Here is a 22,195-nt window from a genome sequence, read left to right on the forward strand (position 1 = left end):
TGAGGAACAATGCTACACATATGGGCTCAATTTATAGCAAAAACGACGAGAGTATGTTGCTGAAGAGTTGCTAAACTGTGACACGACTTAGGAAGAAGTCATCTAGCAGCTGCTGCCAAGCACCATCTGCGTGGAAAAAGTTTTTCGAACTGTCCCGATGCCCACGGCACAGTAGAACGTTCACAGTTCCTGTACAATGTCCACGAACCTACGTGCTAAACACCGGCACCGAATAACCTATTCTCCAAGCTGAGCCGCAAAGTTCACAGGAATCGTCTGTCGTTTTTTTTCTGTACAATGTACCACATACGATGATGCTGTCTTCTGGGCAGTGTTCTTGCACGCAGCATCTCACCACAGTGTCCCGCACAATATTGTCCCCGCAGAATTCACTGGGGCTTGGAGTCCGTCAGCACGAAGACTTCGCGATGGTTCCCGTTGCATTGACTGTGCACCTGTTGGGAGCCCTCGCTCTGGTTTTCTTTCTTGTAGCGCTTAGTGAAGCCGAAGAGAAGGTTGTCCAAATGTGCAATCGGAGCCTCGATGGTCACGTACAAGATATAAGCGAAAATATACGACATCGCTGCTGCACCGATGAAGTATTGGATCTGCAAAATGAGAGTTCCTGTTAGACAGACCGTAAGATAAACGGTGGCCGTATTTTTCGTAAAGAAATGAGATACTGGAGTATTTTCTGTTGGTTCCTTTCGAAAACGAAATCACTCAATACCGCTATGTAGGGGCAGTCCTAAGTATGTCACTTTTAAAGAAATAACTAAATTACAGCGACAATTTAGTGCAGTAAATCGTCGGTGCATCAAGAGTGCGTGCCATGTATGCGTTAAAGGGACTGTCACATCCGTCCCGGTCGATTCTGAAACTACAGCGCCGTTTTGCTCTTCGTTCATCGCCGAGAATAACGCCGAAAATCCGACACGAATTAGTGAAGTAGACTATGCGCAATTTAATGCAGTGCGCGGCAAGAGGAGACGCCGGATGTTGAGAGTATGGCGGAGTTCCCTCTCTGGAAATCGGAGAAGACGTCACACGGACAAGTCCAATCAGAGAGCGTCCTTTGGCGACCAGCGAGGCGGGCTGACTGGCGGGGGTCTACAAGTCGCGGGGATCTGTGATTGGCTTGTAGAATGTCGTTTATGGGTTAGCGCAGGACGTTTTCGTAAATCAATTGAATGATGGCACCGAGCGTGGCTTGGTACATTGAGGAGAGGGTGTAACTGGTAGCGTCTCTGACCGCGAATCAGAGGTCGTGGATTCGAATCCCACTGCAAGTGCCTTTCCTTCAAATGCCCTCATTCCATCCAACTCGTTTTGAGGCTTGCGTTCTGTGTACGTGTCCTCCTGTGTTCCTCCTCATCCACTACAACGCGTTCGTACAGCCAGGAAGGTGACACCGTAACGAGCGAAGATCGGCGTATTTACAGAGGACTTTTCACTTAGCCGGCGTTCACACGGGGCAACTTTTCCCAGCAACTCGAAGCAACTCAAACCGACGTCTTTTGAGCAATTTCGAGTCCGCGTTCACACGCAGCAACTCGGTAGCTCCACCCACAAGCAACCTTATGGCGACCGGACAATGTGGGTTCGAATCGAACTGGTGGAATCTTTTCTTTAGCTGCTGTTTATCAAATTTCAGTTAGTTTTATTGCCCCAATAGATCATTATTGCCTTCCAGAAGTGGCAAGTGATATATTTCCGTGAAGTTCGTAAAAAAAGAAAAAGTTATTTTTTAACTGCACCTGCAGGATTTGAACCCATGAATCCACGAATGAAATCCACAACGCCATCGGGAGTCACGTGGCAATGCTTCCCTCTCTGATTGGCCGATGCACGAGCAACTTCTCAAGTTTTCGGTCGGGGAGCGATTCGCAGCAACTCTGAGCAACTCGAGTTGCTGGAGGTTGCCGGCTGACAGCAACTCCAAAGTTGCTCATAGTTGCTGCAAAAAGTTGCCCCGATGTGAACGCTGCCTTAGCATATTGCGATGCGACCGCGAAGCAAACGAGCTGGGAGACAATCACCAGCGCTGCGCTCCCATTGGTGTGCCTGGCCTACGTCATCATAATGTTACTATCGCTGCGGCTTCCTTAGGTGCGGAGCGAGTGTGAATCTTTAAAACTCGTTTATTTAATATGTAAGCTGTTTTCGGAAGAGAAACTTGGCCAAGTACACTGTGAAGCTGTACAAAATATCACAGTGTCAGTCTCATATGCATGTTTCCGAATGCGAAAGTTCCTTTGATCATTTCTGCGTTTTTCCTCCAATGTGGCACCCACGCACCATTCACGAAAGCGACATTCGGTTCACTACAACCAGAAGTATTCTCGTACTTACTTGGAGAAAACCTTGCTCCGACTTGCGATCCCTCATGGACATGATGTTGCAGCCTAACACCACAACATGGACGAGATATAGTCCGAAGGACAGGCGGCCCAGCGGATAAAACGGGGCCCACTCGAGCAGCCTTCCGACGGGGCCGCCCCTGCCGGTAACGCAAACGTACAGTAACCAATTAACGACGAGGGCCCAGGCTGTCCTGTGGAGGCCACCGTAGAGGATAGGACCCCATCCTGTGGGGTTCCAGTTGTGGTTCCAGCTCCAGATGCTGAACAGGCAAGTGAGGCCGACCGCTGTGGCGACGGCCCAGCAAGCTGCTTGGACGAGGCGGGAAAGCTTATGGCGCTGGACTGCGAGCCAACCGAAGATGATGCCTACGGCCACGGGCCCAGCGTGAGAGTACGGCTTCATGTAGATATTGTCGGCCGTGTCAAAGAGCTTTCTAGAGGGGGAGAGCAAAAAGAAAGAATCTCAGTACAAGGGGAGGGCGGGATATGCTTATTAAGGAAAAAAGAGAGGAAAGGTCAGCCTGACGGAGGTCGGCTTGCTATTCCAAAAAAATGGAAAATGGGGGAAGAAAAGAAAAGGAAAAGACAAAGAAGAAAAGCGAAGGAGAAGAAAAAAGGGGAAGAAAAGAAAAGGAAAGGGGAAGACAAAGAAGAAAGGAAAAGGAAAAGACACAGAAGAAAAGCGAATGAGAAGAAAAAGGATAAAAGGGAAAGAAAAGGAAAAGAAGAAAAGGAAAGGGGAAGACAAAGGAGAAAAGGGAAAGAAAAGGAAAGGGGAAGACAAAGAAGAAAAGAAAAGGAAAAGACGAAGAAAAGCGAAGGAAAAGAAAAAAGGGGAAGAAAAGAAAAGGAAAGGGGAAGACAAAGAAGAAAGGAAAAGGAAAAGACACAGAAGAAAAGCGCAGAAGAAAAAAGGAGAAAATGGGAAGAAAAGATAAGGAAAAGAAGAAGAAGAAAAGGAAAGGGGAAGACAAAGAAGAAAACAAACAAAAGGAAAAGAAGAAAAGAAAAGGGGAAGAGAAAGAAGAGGAGAAAAGGAAAGGAGGAACACAAAACTAAAACTGAAGTCACACACACACACGGTCAGTACAATATATACCAGATGTAATGGGGGAAGCAATGGGAGGAGGTGCTCCGCTCCAAAGTGAAGCAGAAATGAGGAACATCCTTGTGACGTCACTGCGATCTCTTAAGTTTCGGTTTCTCACATGCTATTGGCATAGTATATAGCTTGAAGGATATAACTCCGGAAATCGTGGATGCGTGTTCCGTAGCGTGTCAAAATGGTCCCCAAAGTGGCGTGTGTAATGTCTTCATATTTGAGAGCCTGAGTATTAACTCCACCTGGGTGATTGATCTAGTATTATCGCACCCTACTTCATGGTGGACTTCTCAGGGATCCTGACCCTTACAATAGTCCAAAGGAGCTAAAAAATCACCCCTTCTTAACACGTTCACTTGTCCCACGCTTTTCTCTCTTCTCTCCTTCATATTCTCCTTCCCTTTGCTCCATGATTGTTGATGTGAAGCGCAGATAAGCAACAGATTAAAATACTTAAAACGCACGGAGCCGCCGCACGGCTTATGGATGTTTTGGATTGCGGCTGTGAAGATGACGTGAGAGGCACTGACGAAAACAAAACTCAGCTATATAATGGTTGTACTCCAACACTTCATTTTATATCAAAATATTTCGCATTCTCATTATCTCCATCATTATGAATCATTTAGTTTTTGCTTCGTTAAATCCAAGCACGACCATTTCTTCACGTGGGAAAAGTCACCGTTACACTATTCATTTACGACGAATTCACGATCTGTACATTCATTGCGAGAATACATTATTTCCCTTTCTTTTCTGAATAACGCGTCCTGGAGTAGCCAGTCCCGAGTGGCTCGAGACTAACATCTCAATTTTTTTACTTTTACAAGTCAATCAATCAATCCATCGGACATCAAAAGAGAAACTTACTGTATGTCGGTGGATATAACGAGAGCTGTTGGGTAATATCCCCCGACGTAGGTGTGGATTACAGTGTAGAGGGCGCTGGCGACTGTCACGGCTCCGGCGAACCACAACGACTGCTTGGGCCACCTGAAAATGCAACGAGACGCCTTGACGCTGCATTTTGATCATTTACGTCCAGTCACACATTAAACGTTTGCATACTCCCCAATCACCCTCATTAAAATAAATTTGTTTTTGTCGAGGATTAACGGGGTAAAGAAAGATACTGAATAAATATCAAGATATGAAATAGCTCAGGAGCCCAGTTATCGCGGAACCGACTTCATGGAGGAGGATCACCTCTTTACAAAAACTGATAACTCACAACTAAGAGCTCTAAAAGTGGAAAAACAGATGCACACTTATGTCGGTACGTTCGAAAGCATATAGTTACCTCGGCAGGACTGTGAGCAAGAGGCTGGCACCGATGATCAGCTGGAAGTCTACGGACACGTACCAGTAGTGAGGCATGCACTGTATGACGAAATGTTTCCATTATTAGCGACGAAACCGAAGCCATTTAATGGAAAGAGAGGGTAGGCCCGTCATATATACTCACAAATCGCATCGCGACAACAGTTCACCACCGCGGTTCGTGCAAATTCGCAATACCGATATCTGAGTGCCAAGTATAGGATGCCCCACTCAACCGAGAACGGTGTCGGCAGATACGACATACTATCCTACTTCTTGAAAGTATAGGACTAAGCAGGAAACGTACAGGCGACTTCAATAAAGAAGTTCGGAAGAGGATCCCAGTCGCGGGTAAAGTAATTTTTGATAAGTATACAGTCATAGCTAGCTTGTGAAAATACTTTCCTTTTAAATATAACTAGTTACGGCTATAGTAAGCACGATAAGATGACGTGGAACCCTCAAAAACCTTATTTCCCCCCCCCCCCCCCATTTAACACTATAGCCACTATACTGTGCAACCGCAATTAGTTGTTTCGGAGTTAGCGTTAGTCAGCTTCAATCTCCTAAGTCCAAACGCATCCCTTCCCAGAAGATAATCGTTTGATAGTTATCGATAACTATACCATGAAGGATAATTGCAATACCCAGACGTAGCGTTCACGAGGGAGATCCTCAGGGAAGTTCACATACTATGTAACTATACGTGACTATAATTTATGAAAAGTATTAGCCTGGTGCCACTATACAGCCCTCCATAGTCAATGAACTCCTTCTTATGAACTCGTGAATTCCTAGAAAGTAGACTTGTATACATATTCCCTTTTACGAGTCTCGTCCGTTTGTATGGGTAGAAAAGGATACATGAGACGAAATAATGCCTGAAGCTTGTATTACAGTATGCAGTATAGCCAGCGTGTCATATTTTCCACCCTTGTGCTTCATTCCGTTGGTGAGGCACCCTGCACTCGATATCGGTAGCCATATACACGTGTCCTCATCCCTGCTTCGCAGCATGTACCTCTATAGCTGCGCATGCGCGTGCACATGCTGTTCATGCAGATCATGCGGTGTTGTGCCATGCTTTCGCGACACCATATGGAGGGTAGACTTGCCCACCTTGACCACTTGTCGTCTTACGTATTCTGGCACGACGTGCTGGTAGTTATGAGTCATGGTGGCCACCCACCACCAGACATGGTTGCAGCTCTTGTCGAAGCCGGACCAGATGTCGTCCAGAAGGGGACCGGACATCATCAAGGGGATGAGATAGACAAAGCCCAGGACCACCATCATGGGTACGACGAGTCTGATAAAAAAATAAAGGGGTGGACAAAGTTAGGTCGACAAGGAGAATACAAATCCTTAAGAGCGATAGGTCAAGTGTATTGCAAACATAACCTACAGTGTTTTCATTTTTTTTAAACCACCGCGTTGACTGTGGGCTGTGAGCGATGCATAGACGTTTGCTAGGTTTCATGTGAAACGCTCATTATCTCTATTAGAGAAAGGTCATCAATGCAAATGTACCCGAGGCGGCACTCGAACTAGTACTCAAATTCCTGGCAAGATGTGGTACGTTTTGACCATGCTAGGCTACCTTCTCATGAACACACTAAGTCTCACTGGGATACCCAGATCGTAAAAGATGCACTGTTTACGACAAACTTGTCTGAAATCTTCATTCAAAGGGACAGCAGTTCGTATTGGCTTGGCCGCCCCTGAAGGTGCGGTACCATTATTGTCTTTGAGGTAGGTATGCCGTACGAGTCTATTAGTCGGAAGAAACCATCTTGCGACACATGGGGATTTCAGACAAGACAAACCGTGAGCTGTTGATTTCAGACAAGTGTGTCGCAAGCACTACAACATGCGTCCACCGGACGGACAACAGAAGGATAGGATAAACAGAGTGTTAGTGGGTGCATAGCAGAGGTACACTGTAAACTGAAAAACACCCTTATGGGTGTAAATCGCTTGTCCTATAATTGACTCCTCTTTTTACACCGTATGGTCTGGAACACCCTTTTATAGAGGGTGTATCCCGTGTAAAACGCCCTTTGAAAGGGTGCTTTTCCTTGAAAATGCCGTCTTTTGCACCCTTTATACACCTTTTTAGGAGGGTGTTTAACGATCTTACACCCTCTTAAAAGGGTGTTTAAAGGGTGCAAAAGAGGGCATTTTCAAAGAAAAGCGCCCTTTCCAGGGGTGATTTACACGGAATACACCCTCTAAAAAGGGTGTTCCAGACCATGTACGGTGTAAAAAGAGGTGTCAGTTATAGGACAAGCCATTTACACCCATAAGGGTGTTTTCCAGTTTACAGTGTAGGCTTGGCGTTTTCTGTACTGTCACTGCGGAAGATGTGGTTTCGAGTTCCACTGCTGCTGCCCTTTCATTTTTTTAACCGATATATATTACCAGACGTCCTTCTGTGTTACATTGGCTACAACTGCGTTACTTCTTACCTTATGTACCGCCGAAATAGAGTCATGGGTACGACAAGCAGCACAGGAACTCCCGGGTGATAGTTCTTCACCGCGAGGTACGACATGAGAAACCCACTGCGAAAGAGAAGGCAAACGGTCCGTGTCACGTGACAGGTGGTAGCTGTCGCGTAGAGATATGCTTACGTCATCGTGAAGAAGCTCTCGACGGCCAGGAAGGAGTTCATTTGTACGGAAAACAGAAAATTGCTGTTAATGTTCTCTAAGAGGTACATGAGTCCGCCTGAAACAAAGAAGAAGGTAGAGTTCAACTGTAGAGCTATTAGGCATTCTTTACTTCAGTTTATTGCATTTAAACGTAAGAACGAAAAATGACTGCTTGCGTACTTTGGCATGCTTCCTACGCATATACCAGCTAAGGAATGTACCTCAGCCACGAATCGGCTGCGATTCAACGGTTTTGCACGGTTTTCATCGAGGAACAGCTGCTGACATGTTTCATCGACTTTGACGGACTTCTAGATAAGACTTGTGTTGACGTACTTTTTTTTTATCCTGCCAAGTGTTGCTCATTATACAGGGTGTTCAAAATTAAGCTTTCACGAGCGCTACGCAAACACAGCGATGACAGGAAACCGGATGATAACTTTACGCTACTTGTGTAAGAAACAGGTGCTGCTAATCATGTAGCACCTGTTTCTTACTCAAGGAACAGAAAAAGTAGCACCAGTTTTCGTTTGTTCACCTATTTATAAAGCGCTGGTGAAAGCTTAATTTTGAACACCCTGTATTTATTACCAATTGAAAACACTCGTCTAAGTCTACTATCAATAATATAACATAGTATACCTTTCTGCGTTACGTGTATTGATTTAGAGCAGCACTCTAAGACTATGAGGCTGTTTGTGAGTTCCGTCGCGAAAGGACATAAGGATGAAGGATTGGACATCAAGATGAAGAACAGATGGGAGTCAAATGCTTCCAGATTTCAATAGGACAACGAGAAATACTTTATTGCTGCGAAAGAGGCACGCAAACGAGACGAAGCACAGCGTCCCAATGTTTTTTCTAGCTAATCGAATTGAACGCGAAGTCCAACATACCGTCGTTGTGTGGGTCGAGGAAGATGTAGCTGTGTCCCAAGACGACCCAGAGGGCGGAGAGGACACGAATGCCGTGGATGACGCCCAGTTCCGAGCTGCTTCCTGCCTTGCTGGAGACGCTCAGTAATTTGCGTGTGTTGCGAACAAGAGAGAAGGATCGGGCTACTTTGGATAACACACCTGAAATGAGATCCCGATATATCAAATCGTGTAACTGAAAGTAAGCAAAGATTTTGATGAAAGGGGGGTTGTGACTGGATATACACAAGATATCGGTATTTTGAACGTAGATAAATACCAGTTTCTGAAACGGAGTATGGACGAGCGTCGATTTAAAATATCGATATTGTATCGATACACATTTAGATCGGTACAGAACTCTATAAAATATCCCTAATATTGTTAATACAAGTATTGTTTATAGGCCACGCGCCTATGCCCAGGACTGGGCTTTCTTTCCAGGAAAAGAGATAAATAGAATAGAATAGAAATAGAAAGAAAAAAATGGAGACGTGTGGAAGCACTGAATGAATTAAAATAGAATAAAGCCACCAGGCGTATCTCGTTGTAACATCTAGGTCGGATGATGCTCGAGGCACGTTACAGCTTTCCGACTAACATATCGGCCCCCAGTATCATAAAAAAATTAGTTAATTAGTCTCGCCTAATTAATTAATTAATTAAGCGCAATGAAAAAATACTGACGACTGCGATGCACGACTGCTAACAGTCAGGTAGTTTCATTCGCGAAGAGCGCTCTTTTTTTGTAAACCTTCGTTAGTTGGAAGACAGTCTATAAGTATACGGAATAGTTTCTCAATAAGGAGGTACAGAGAACATCCAGAGATGATACGATAAGACAAAGTGGGATCTGTCGATCTTGCCAAGAGATTATAACTCGTTTGGGCATTTGAAATTTGTCGATTTTTTGTTCGCTATTCTCCTACGGAGGAATGGGGGAGCGCCCGTTAGAAGCAAGGTAGTCCTTGCAACATAAAAACTCGCGAAATTGCCACGAACGGGAGAAGTACGTCATTCCTCTCTTACCTTCATATCTCATCGACGGGTCACGGCGCAGTTACTTTTGTACTCTTGTACATATACGTCTATTTCGCTGGTCATATTCCAAGGCCATGCTTACGCAAAAGTCTGCCCTTCGTCCATCGCGAGACATGCCTCCGAGGGCCGTGCATAATTTTTCTTTTGCTTCCGCTACTTCTCATGGATACCCAGGTATAATCAACGGCTATATAGTCACCCAAACGCAACCAGTTGTGACCAGATTGGTGGCTTGATAGAAGGACAGTACGTTTTTTCGCGCAGACTTCTTTTTTGCCCGATCGTCAATAATCGCTTGCTGTCGGAACTTCGAACCTTGAACCGATGTAGTCCGAGTTGTTTTCGTATTTCTAATTATTGTTTACAAAAGCTTTAGGACATCATTCCTGGCGAAGGACTGTTCCCCGATGCGATTTCAGTAGTAGTGGGGAAGTGGTATGATATGATAGGATGGTAACAATATATGTAACGAATGTAAACGATACGATAGTTCACGGCTCCGTCGCGACATGTCCCTAAGTCCTGGATTATTTTTGTCCTCCCCGTGTCGTCTTCGACGTCCCTTTCGAAGGATGACTTTTCTAAGAAACTTGCACTGTGCCACAAAAAAAAAAAGAAAGAGAAAAAGAAAGAAAGAAAGGAAATGTCGTCCTCGGCATGATTCGAACCCTCAACATTGGGATCAACGCGAGGATCAAAGGATGACAGGTGACAAAGCAACACTGTTGAACAAGGAAGTGAACAAGAAACACTTGGAATCAAATCAAGGAGACAATGTATATCCGAGTATTATATCTTATATAATATGGTGGTGGCGTAGTACAGTCTACAGTGTCATATAGGTACATAGTAGTATGGTAGAGTGGCATATTCGAACATAGTAGTATAGTAGTGGTACAGCTTGGGACGAAAGTTTACGGTAGATGGCACTGGCGTCTTTCTTCATCACAGCGGCCCCCAGCTCAATATCAGGAAGAGGTCGAACAAGAAACGTGAGACCATCCTCTCGGTATGTGTGTCTGCCTGTATGTACGCCATGTGTAAGCTGTGCACGTCATCAGAATAAAGCCCGAAATGCGTGGAACGTTTTCTCAGCGTCCAAACGTCGCGTGCACGCGGTCGCCTTGCACGCGCGGTTAGGAAACGCCCGCAAGACGACGTTTCGAAACCCGCGGACCGCGTACAGGGCGAGTGACGCACAAAAACGTTGCCATGTTTGTCTACCGCAAACGTTTGCTGGAATGTGTCAGTGTTTTTTTGTTTTTTTTTACAGTTTCTACATTCATTCATACCAGATGCCGTAGAAATGTAGAAGTAAATTTAGTGTGGTGGACATTGTCCCAAAAACTTGTGCGCGTTGCTCAAACACAACTTTGCCTGTCGCACGGCAGCTACCGCTCCGTCCAGTCGTCGGAAAACGCAGACTAGTATCTGTAGTTGAGAATTTCCGGCGTACACTCGCCGAGCGAGCGAGCGAGTGGTGTGACATCGTGGGAAAAACGTTTCGTGGGTTTCGGACTCAAGTTGGGTAGCAGTGGGGTAGTGTTCTCATGACCTATCCTGTGTATCCTTTATTTCTTGTTCAGAATACGTTCACTATGAAGTGATGTGCATGCGTCAGATACCTTCATGACGGGAATGCAAGAACACATTTATAATGAGCTATAAATAGGGCTAACAAATGTGTGCGCCAAAAGTAAATAACTTTTCCTGGCTTTTTTTTTTCTCTCTGAAAGGAAAAACATTTCGTACCTCGTTCTTTGGGCTTCTCAGACAGAGACAACTTGTCTGGGGTGATCCACCTGAGAAATATATCGTACGCTGTTCCGGCCAGGATAAGAAGAAGCCACGAACCGAAGACACACCTGTGCATGAACACAAAATGGAATTTTCGAATTCGAATTTGAGAAAAAATAGCCACATTTTATCAACATATATTATATATTATTATTATTATATATTATATACACATTTTATCAGCACAGAAAGTGTACAGACAGTAGACGACCTTTTTTTTAAATAAGGGATTGAAAGGAAAACATATTTTTCCCATGCAGCTTTTATGGGTTGCCGGTTCAGAGGTAAAAAAAAGGAGATAAATTGTTGGGCTTACAGAATAACGCGCTGGCGTTGGTCCACTTTGAGAGGTTCTTCAACCATGCAGTTGCTCACTTCCAGTATGATGCCGTACTTTCGTATCGCTGCACGAGATAAATGCTCGTCGTAAGAAATAACTCTCGAAATAAATAATAACGAGAACATACTTTAAGAAGGGAAGAAGCAGTTTCAAAGACGACTCTACTTTTTAGTTATACACTCTGAACACGGAACTTAACCGCATAGCACGTTGAAGGCCAACCATTGTACAGCGTGATGCACCCTGTATATAGGCTGATTACGTCATGACCAACAGTTACCGATTACCCCGGTTCCCGGTACCGGTTGGTGCATGTTTAAGTGCAAATGTATTTTAATTAAAAGTGCATAAAAGCGATTGCTTGTCCTTTCGGAAGTCGGTTCAAAGTGCAATGCGAGACAAGAAGACAAACATTTATCTGATATCGCGAGCCCTTACTAGTATCAATGATAAACTGTAGATCTTCTTGTTGACAGGTGGAGGGGATACAAACACCCAGCTTGAAGCCGGGGAACTGATCTTTCAATCTTGACCGGGACATGAGGGTGAAGTTACCTACGTACTGAAAAAAGAAAGAGATGGGAGAGAGTTTTAGTTAGTAATAATTCGGAGCTTTACGTACGTCGCGAGGCAACGGTGATCATGAGTGACGCCCACCTGAGTTGTAGTTTTATTTATTGCACTAGACTTAAAGTTGTAGTAAAAAAAAGAAAAAGAAACACGCAGTTGAACTGAAGGTGTGGTCGGAATAGTACATGCTTGTAATATATGTAACCGGAATACTTGGTTTTTAAAACAGTCGGAAACATTAGAAAATGAGTTTAATCGGATTTTGCAGCTGGCTGCGCGCCACTGGCTGAATTTAGGCAACAGTGTGCGGACCGACATCACTGGAGTCGGTTATGAAGGCATGCTGTCTGTCACAAAATGCGGTCTTCCGACTCGTAATCTGCTGCCGAACAGTCGCGAAAAGCATCTCCGTTCATGCTTTCGGTGGTATCGGATTGCAACTAACTAGCCTGGTGACGCCGTCAGTTGAGCGATTAGGAATCTCGCCGGCAATGGCCAATTACGTCACCGAAAGAGGTGAAGCAGGGAAGGGACGTTTCAACAGGGGGGTGGGGTGGGGGGTGATATGTTTATTATATTTAAAAAAATAGGAGGGAAAGGTTAGCCACCGCTACGGCGGCTTGTTATTCCCAGGAAAGAAAGGAAGAAAGAGAAAGGAAGCTGGCAGTTGGTTTTAAATGAGGCAGTATTGACGTTTTATGAAAAAACGAATTTTGCGAAAGTTTTTTGGTGTTTTCTTGTTGTAAGGCATCTCCAGGTGGATTTCACATTAGCTTTATAGTTCCGGAATGGCTTGTCTCACCGGTAAGTCACGTTTGCCATCATGCACAATACGCCTGTTAGGTAATTAATAAGCTACTTAAGGTTTGACTGCAAAGAATAACAACAACAACAAATAAATAAACACTATGACATGGGGTGATTCTCTGCTGGAAAGCAGCACACTACCCCATTACACGCGAAACATTAGATGTGAGATTTTAAGAAAAAATCTTTGTATTGTTTACTCTATGAGGTGAGACACAGAAGATGTCTCATACTATATGTGAGATATTAAGGAAAAATCTTCACGGTAACAGCAACGCAAGAAGTCAAAGTTATGTACGAGCACAACAATTGAACTGTTCTCCACTGGCTGCGCTGCGCAGCAAAGAAAAACGATCTTGGTGGTGTTGCGAGTATGTTACATGTGCTTCTTCATAATTTTTTTTTCTGCTCTACTTACGTTGATGTCGTGGTAGTCCATGAATTTCTTGGCCAACTCCAACATCAAAGGTGTGGGCTTTATCTTGACGTGGAGCATGCAGTAGCGCCCTTGGAAAGAACCTCGAGGATGACGAACCTTGAGACATTCATCGTACGAACCGTAGTCTCCGAGGCGACCTCGCAATGCACCCGACGGAGGTTTTCCGCTTGCGTCCACCACTGGTAGTCAAGAACAATCACCGAATCAACGATCAATCGTACGTGCATCGAATGTATATTGAACGCAAATGATTGCAAATTTGTTTCAACATCCGTGCTAATTCCTCCACATTTTTCCTTTCCACCCAAGCTAATCTCTAACACCCCTGTCACACGGGTAAAGTCTTCAATGATAATTTAAACCAATGGCCATTGAACAGCGCGATGAAGCCCGTCTGACACAGATGTGAGTTAGCACCGAGAGGCGCTGTGGTTATAAGTGGCGGAGAGATGGAGAGAGAGACAGCAACAGGACCCTGGTTCGAATCCCCAGCCTCTGGTCGTGTTGTGCGAGTGGTTTTTCTGTGTTTTCCCCTCGAAACAATGTAAGGCAAGTGTCGGCGGTTCCCTGTGAAGTCGACCCAGGACGCAGAATCCCCCTCGAGGAACATGCCGCCATAGCAGCAGGCAGAACGCTCGGCAATAAAACTTCACCAACCAGTTACCGAACCAACCAAGGACGGGAGCAAGGGGTTTGATACAGGAAGGTTGGGACGTGCTTTGGGCCGGCTTCAATGACCAACTGTGGCGACTTCCGTCTGGAAAACCTGCCGGAGATCTTAAGGAAAACCTCGCACCATCATCTTCCAGTCTTCGGCGTGACCTCGGCGATATTACGAGCGAGCTGATATTGTGGAACCGGCAACACGATGTGTGCTTTCCTCAACACTACAATCTTTATAGTACAACGTAACAGAGTTTGACGCGATGGTACCAAAGGCTCACATTATGTACATTTCAGTCTGCCTATATAGGGCGAAGTGTGGAAACTGTGCACACGTCCAGAAATACTGAACTTCACATTAACACAGACTGCGTTTACAGGAAGCGGACCCACGTGGATATATCGTCTGCATGTAAACCGATCTAACCGATCTATATCGACTTTTTTAGAACAGATGCCAACACACTAAAGATAGGTCGCCTGGCTTTGGCAGTTCAGACGACAAATGTCAACGTTAGTTCAGCGCTTGTTCAGCCGCTTCCCACTGTCGGACGCCTGGCCCTGCCTTGTCTCAGAATACAATAGGTGGATAATGACCAGAGTCGGAGTAAAAATATTAATAATAACTGATTATGAAAAGAATGGCGTGCCGAAAGGCTGCAGAAGTATTTGAGAAGGGGAAAAGATTCACGCGACGACAAACAACAACAACAACTACACTCTAAGAAAAAAAGGAGTAAAACGGGGAGTAATTGCAGCTTCCACTCCCCTAGTCTGCAATTACTCCCCATTTTAGTCCCCTAACCCAACATTTAGTCCCGACATTTACTCCCCAGGACTGCAAATTGTCACTAAACTTCGCGAATGGTCTCCTGAATGCAACAGTCTACGTAAATATGTGCCCTTGGTCAATTTGAACGACATAAGGCCGTATAACTCAGACAACGTAGCAATTTTCCAGCCACACAGAGTAAGAAACAGTTAGCGCATCTTTCCTCGTAAATTGTGCCCTAGTATGGCGCAAGATTTTATATAACTCGATATATCACCGTTGACGGTTTGCTTCAAAGTATTTTCATGCATGCGCACCAATTATGTATATGGGACTCTTACAACAGCGCGTGAAATGCGGTCTTCACTCTGTGACATTCATTTATTCCCGTGCATTTACTCCCGAAAGGGACTATTTTTTGTGGCAATGCAATTACTCCCCAAAAGGAGTAAAAGTACTCCTTTTTTTCTTAGAGTGTACATGAATGACAATAAAATGAGGTGATTCACCGCAAAAATTGCGGTACCATACCGCAGTGCATGTGGGTTAGTATATGAGTGGGATGACGATGAAAAAGATGAGGCACACACACATGACACACACCAATGAGATTTCATACACGCATAACTGATGGGGATAGTAGTTCATCCGGTCGGCCACTGGAGATGAAATGCTGTGAAGAACACATCTCCGCATTCATGGCAAAAGCTCTGAAGTCATGGGAGTTCAGGCAGGTTAGGAAACGTCAGACGACGACAAAGTTGTGTGTAACATATCAAAATTTCAAGATTACACTTCAAAGATGAGGATGGTGTTTCGGTTGAAGACCAGTCAATTGAACCTCGTAAAGCTGTGTGCCGCCTCGGTCGATAGTCATGTAAATCGACAGGGGCCTTCATTGGACATATCCGTCCATGTAAACGCAGTTACGGGCAACAATGGTAGTGCAACAGGTGACTTCGTTCGGATAGAAGCAGCAATTTACATCGAGTGCTTTTCTGACAAGACATATCGAACCACGAATGAAGCTGTTCGACGACAGTAACCTTCTCGGCATCCGGGGCCGCGACAAGTTGAAGGCAGGATTAGCGATTACGGATACACCGGAAATGCACCAGTCTTGATCGATGATTGAAAGGGTATTCCCTAATGGACCTCGATTGTAGCCTTGAACAATCGAGTTGCGGGGCCAGCCATCATCCACGGTGATGAAATAATAAAGGACTTTCTCGCGCTACTCTATGTGTTGTGTACGATAGAGATATCAGCACTGCATGACCTGCTCTTTTATCGGTCACCATCTTCGAAGTCAGTTGCTGTTTGTTGGCTCGAGTTGTTTCTTCACGTGCTCACCTTTTCACGGTCTTACAGGGCGATCGCGTAGTTTGGCTGACTTTTCCTGTCACAGAATAATAAACATATCCCTCATTTTTTTATTATAGTATGATTACATAGAATATTGGTGTTCTTTGTCGTATTCATGTATCTGTTTCCGCACATATGGTCGGTCTGTTCGTTGCGACATGTTCTTTCTTTTCTATCCAACCTACCCTTCAGCTAGTACTGAATAATAATAAAAATAACATTTGTTTCGCTTGTTCGTAAGCTCGTCATTCGTTTTTGATGCTTTATCTTTTTGTGATTCAAATTCCAAGTTAGTTAATTCTTTTGTTTGGTAGTTTGTTTCGCTTTTGCTGAAAAGGTGCCTAGTTTCATTTAATAGAATGTAACTTTATTCTTTGTGTTGACTAATGAGTATGTGAGTTGCTTTGTTGGAGAAATGGGTTGCATTTCAGTTGACCAGCTCAACGCCTCCTACTATATACTTATCTTTCACACTCTGTCATAACACTTCTATAGTGTATGTCTGCTTGCCCTAATACTGTTCATTACGCGCTTCAAAAAATAAAAAAGACAGCTGCTCGTGTAGCGTAGTGGTTAGTATGATCGCCTTCCAGGCCGGGACTCTGGGGATGACACGGGTTCGAGTCCTGTCTGAGGTTTCCCCTGGGTTTTCGGGCAGATGTTCCAGACGAATGTCGGCACAGTTCCCCATGAAGTCGGCCCCCCACGCATGCTAACCACTCCACCCCCACTCCTTCCAGCTGTCCACGTCCGTACATCGCTCATAGCCACAGCTGCTTCGTGGCGCTAACACACACACAGAATTGATGGCATTACTCAGTTGTGTTTCCTACTTATCTCGAATAATATGTAATGAGCGCTGCACTGAAAACGTAGGAAAAATAAAAAGACGTATTTTACTCATGTCCGACGAAGCATCAGCCGCATCAACAAAACGATGTTGAAATATGTTTTGCGCCGATTGTGTTCGATTAAAATGGATGAGAAGAGAGAGAGAAGGAAAAGAGGAAGAAAAGATGGTGTTAAAACTGGCTTTACTCCTGATGCGGAACACAATGTTGCACTATGTTTATTAGGAACATATTCCCCGCTATTAATGCGGTTGATAGTGAACGAAGGGTTGAAAAATTAAAAGTAAAGATAAAATTGAATTATTAAGGCAAAAGTGAGGTGCGAAGGCAGGTGTCGGGGTTGTGACGTCAGTCTTTTTGACAACAACACTAAATGAAAGAAAAAAGAGATGTTTGTTTGTATAGCATCACAAAAAAAAGGGCTCGCCTGCACTCTTAAAACACTGCATAGCACGCTCTTAGCCAACCACCATCCCGAGTGACATCGCTCTGCCCCCTGAGTGGTTAGAAGCGCAAAGCGTACGTCTGTTTGTGACACTTATGCAGTTACGTTAATTGCTACAAAATGGTGTACACTCCGCGCTTTCCACAAACTAGGAGTGATAACGGTATCGTTCTGTGCAATGTGGTCAAGTTATGTTTTAAGAGTGTGCGCTTTGTGAGCCTCGTTCAAATTAAGCGTAAACATTTTGCGTTAATTCGCAGGCTTTTTCTTACCTCGCGTCGTAAGAATCGGAGTGCAAAAATAGTTATCGAAAAATAAACGCAGAAAGCCACATATTACCGACTATATTCTTAAAAAAAAAAGGTGTACTTTAACTCCTTTCCTTGCCACATATATCACTCCATTTTGGAGAGTACAATTACTCTCAAAAAAGGAGTCTCTTCACTCCCTTTATGGAGTGGGGTTACGCTCTAGCCCCCTACTGGAGAGTAATATTACTCTCCGGCAGTGAGCAAGGGAGTAATGTTACTCCCTTGAGAGAGTGAGGGGACTGCTCTGTTGAGAGCCAAAGTGCTAAGTTGGGGTAGTTGGTGTGACATTACTAGTTTAGGCTGCCAAGGGGGACGTCGGACAAAGTAGGAGACATGACAACAGCTGTTAAGCTGTCTGTTGTCGTGTCTCCTACTTCGTCCGACGTCCCCCTTGGCAGCCTAAACTAGTAAAGTAACCTTTGTTCAGAGTAATTGTACTCTCCAAAAGGGAGTAATATATGTGGCAAGAACAACGAGTTAAGGTACACCCTTTTTTTAAGAGTGTACATATAAATTAGCACGTATGAAAACTGTGGTCTGCATCGACAGGACCCTCTCCACGAACATGGGACATCCGTAAGCTGACCACTTGTTTTGATGACGTCCCGTATCTTGTACACAAGCCATAATGTACGCGTTCAATTGTTTGGGTGTCCTTCGGGAACGTGCCGGTGCCAACTTTTCGCCACGGGAGAGCTGCCTTGAGAATCCCCGATGTTTCGTCGAGTGTTGCGTTGCTTTTGTTAAATTGCACGCCACCTCGGAGCTCGACGTTTGAAAGATAGACGAAGGCTGTTGTCACTGGAGCTTTGCAGCTCGAAATAGACGTAGTAAGAAGGAAGAAGGTTCTCCGTGGAAAGATTCAGTTAACGGAGAATTGCGTGTTGATTACATAACAGAGGATGTTACATCGTGTTAATTATGTGCTTCAGTTGAAATTTAGGAGCGATGTTGTTTCCTTTAAATTAAAGGTCGCTGAGATCAGTTGTCACTGTGTCTTGTTGCAGTGTTCGTTAGAGGTGTGACATTTAATAACATTATGACGAAATCGGTTGATTAAGTACTTGATGGATCGGGCATTTCAACAACAACAACAAATAAGTTAATGACAATGAATGGGGAAATTCGCAATGGGGCATTTCAGGAGGTGAAACATACGCGGAAATACGCTCATGCTAAGGCGCGTGCGCTGTTACGTGAAAGCGAAATGTTTCGAGGGAACCCACATCGTCATGTAGTCCTTTTTCATATAACGCCGCCATTTTAATTTTGTGACAATTTAACGCATGATGTATATCTTATTAGATAAGAATCTCTACTAGATAAACTAAAAATAAATCTATACCTCGTGTTACATATCGACTTTTACACAGATACCAATTTAAGTACTGGTGTAAATTGCGTTGCAGATAACTATGATAAAATTATTTTTAAAAATCAATATATTGATCGGATGGAGAATGAGTGACGAAGAAGACAATTCACGCAATCCACATGTGTGCGTGAAAATCGAATTGTTAATACAGGAATACTGTCAGTGCTAGTAATAGTGGTAAAATAAAGTAATGCCGTGGCTGGAATAATAATTTATGTTTTATAGCACGCCGTACCTTCCATGCAATCGAAGCGCTTAGAAATATGAAAAATCCACTTACTCTCTATAGCCCAATGGTCCAAATTCTGTATTCCTAATCCAAGTTTCAGCAGCGCCCCCGCGCACTGCGGCTCCAACCGCGGGTCGTAAATAACGTCACCAATGAAGGGTGCGAGCTCCTGGTTTATTCGTTTTCGAACTGTATCCAAAATCTGTGTCATATTCGCATCGATCCTCGCGTATTCTTCTTCCACACTGACGTCGTCTGCATCTTCGTAGTCGTCTGCTAGAACCGAAACGAGGCCTGACACTAGCAGAAGACAGCAGAATATCCAGCATCGTGCCATTGCAGTTGTGCTACCAGTAGCTGGAGACTGTTGAGAAGCGAATGAAACTTTGAACAGTGTTCTCCATCAATATTACGGTTGTTGCTTGTGACGTCACGGAGCGGAAGGGGGAGAGTGACGGCAGGCGTCCTTGGACGAGGGTCGAACGTACGAAGCGTTGAACTTGGGGAGAGCAGATGCCATCGCCGTTCCGAAAGGCTTAATGGAGATTGCTCTTCTTGTTCATTGTGCAGGTCGTTGATTGTTTTTCGAAGAGGAGGGATTCAGAAAGTCGTAATGACGGCATCCATCTTGTTTCAAGAGAAGCCTTGTGGCGAAAGTCGTCGCGTACTTATGTCTCTACCTCACTCGCACGGATGATGAACACTTCACCAGGGGTATTCCCAGCACGACAACTGATCGAAGTTCAGATATCCATTAAGTTCATTACTTTTTTTGTGTGTGTGGAAAACAGGTTTATATAGGCATGAATTTGAATAAAACTCATTACTATTGCTCTCTTCGAAGCGAGCGACAGTGAAAAAAAAAAAAAACGAATAATAAAGGAAAACGACGAAAACTGGTAGTTTAACTGGAAGCTATGACTACTAAAGTCAGTATAACTACGTAGTTGACTATTTCAACGGAATGCCATATTTCTTGTTTTCTGTCACCGTTTCTACGTATACTTTCAGCAGGCAGGCTAGCGATGATTTCATTGTCGCAATCTGTGTGACGTCATAAGGAGTATGGATGGTAGCAGTGGTATAGAAGCCAGTTAATAGTCATTGCAACCTTGTAGCTGGGATTCCCTTGACTTCCATTTAGCCTGCGCGTGCAACATGCTGTCTTCGCGGAATGGATCAACTGTCATAGGCGTTTGACGATTATAGCCACGGCCTGAAGGCGGTGTTTCCCTCCAGTTTCGTAATTTCGCGATGCACCGACTGCAACTGAGGCTGTTGCAATCATGACGAGATGGAAGTAGCGAATGAGTGACGTCATAGTGCTCGTCGCGGGCCAACTTCAGAAGGAACGGCGTGGACACGTGACATCAAGTTCAGTTGTGGGCTTTGATCCTGGTGCCCATCCTGTTTTGCGCGAATGACTCAATAGAGAGTCTTTGAATAGGGTATCTGAGCGGCCTTAGGGCCCAACCAGCTCCCGTGCCTCAGTGGTTAGCGTGCTGGCCATGTCACGTCGAGACTGGGAGGTACCCGGGTTCGAATCCCGGTGCCGGCTGTGCTGTCTGTGGTTTTTCCTGGGTTTTCCTCAGACGCTTTCAGACATATGTCGGCACAGTTCCCTTAGAAGTCGGCCCATGACGCACATTCCCCCAGGGCGTGAGTCGTGACGTTGCCCACATACGTGAGGCCGACAACGGCAAGCCCTATCATCACCGCCACCCCCTTAGGGCCCAAAGGAAATGACGTCACCGCACATGCCCTGAACCCCATGAACCCAGTTCTGTTGTGCGCAATACGCAGTGGCGACTTCTGATATATATATATATTTTTTTTTTTTTGCGGGGGGGGGTGCAGGGATAGGATTTTCACCTCGAGAAGGGGGGGGTGTGCTGCTTTTGTGGAGTTTTGGGCCTTGCTGGCCAGCATTTGGCGGGGGTTGCAGTATTTGAGGGGGCATTACGGGGTTGCGGGGGTTGCTGGAACAATACCTTATTTGGGACTTTACGCGCTTCTGACCGTTATCGAAAACTGCCTATAGGAAGATTTCGTTATATTTTAAATTCTATATCCTCACCCCGAAGCAACTGTGACGTACAGATGTGCGTACACATGCGGACAGATGGACAGAGGACAGTACAGAGTGGGGGTCACAAACTCTACGTGCGTCTTGGGCCGACTTCTTTTGGGAACTGCGCCGGGATTTTCCTGCAAAGTCTGCCGGGAGACCCGAGGAAAAAACCTCGGACAGAGCGACTGGTCGTGCCGTGCAAAGCATCCCATATGTTTCACCACACCTTCGTACCTGCCCGAGAGGTTTTCGCACAGCGACAGTCGAGTTGGCTTCGGTCGGTGGCGTTCGGCCTGCCCACGCCAGCTGTTGCGTGGAAAGAGTAGTAGAAACACGTAGCCTTCCTGCAAAGCACCGATCGGTCACGTGTCCTTTACACCGTAGACATCCTTCGCTGGCCTCTCCATTCATGTACCGGAAACTTGAGCGGCTCATTTACTTTGCGCTAATGTTCGCCGTCAGACGATTGCTCAAGTAATCATGATTTGAATACTTAGTACATTCGAGATGCATGCTCGTCTGGGCAAGGTTAAAGCGTGCGCGAAAGTGAATTGGAAAGAAGGTCAACGACGCTTGTCTACGGTTTACGAGCTCTTTGAGGATGGAGCTTTATCGGTGCTTTATCGGTATCGTTCCGTGAGCTTTCTTTTTGTTGTTATTGTCCATCGTTACTGTAAGCTGGATCAGAGCATTAACTTCAACGACATCGGTGTTGCTTGAACTTACTCCACCTTATCAGAGGTGTTAAAAGTACAGCGACGTGATT

At 45.0% G+C, this 22,195-nt stretch overlaps 2 protein-coding genes across 3 annotated transcripts; both read right to left on the reverse strand.

Annotated features, from left to right (window-relative positions):
• Positions 1 to 290: 290 nt before the first annotated feature.
• On the reverse strand, positions 291 to 6,093 carry LOC135368006 (nose resistant to fluoxetine protein 6-like). Of its 2 annotated transcripts, none has more exons than XM_064601091.1 (5): positions 5,926 to 6,093; positions 4,766 to 4,845; positions 4,336 to 4,458; positions 2,353 to 2,797; positions 291 to 608 (listed from the first exon to the last, which is right to left on the reverse strand). In XM_064601091.1, the coding sequence occupies exons 1-5, from the start codon at positions 6,079 to 6,081 to the stop codon at positions 390 to 392; spliced, it is 1,023 nt and encodes a 340-aa protein (XP_064457161.1). In that variant the 5' UTR covers positions 6,082 to 6,093; the 3' UTR covers positions 291 to 389. The 2 variants fall into 2 exon arrangements, with proteins under 2 accessions (XP_064457161.1, XP_064457160.1); XM_064601090.1 differs by having other exon boundaries at positions 5,905 to 6,093.
• A 466-nt stretch (positions 6,094 to 6,559) lies between these two features.
• Positions 6,560 to 19,716, reverse strand: LOC135369500 (nose resistant to fluoxetine protein 6-like). The gene is made up of 9 exons (XM_064603082.1): positions 19,410 to 19,716; positions 13,327 to 13,526; positions 11,970 to 12,093; positions 11,508 to 11,595; positions 11,147 to 11,259; positions 8,336 to 8,515; positions 7,419 to 7,515; positions 7,254 to 7,349; positions 6,560 to 6,617 (listed from the first exon to the last, which is right to left on the reverse strand). Exons 1-9 carry the CDS (start codon positions 19,693 to 19,695, stop codon positions 6,560 to 6,562), a joined length of 1,242 nt encoding a protein of 413 aa, XP_064459152.1. The 5' UTR covers positions 19,696 to 19,716.
• Positions 19,717 to 22,195: the final 2,479 nt, after the last annotated feature.

This window comes from Ornithodoros turicata, chromosome 9, assembly GCF_037126465.1.
Source record: "Ornithodoros turicata isolate Travis chromosome 9, ASM3712646v1, whole genome shotgun sequence".
NCBI classification, from domain to species: Eukaryota; Metazoa; Arthropoda; class Arachnida; order Ixodida; family Argasidae; genus Ornithodoros; species Ornithodoros turicata.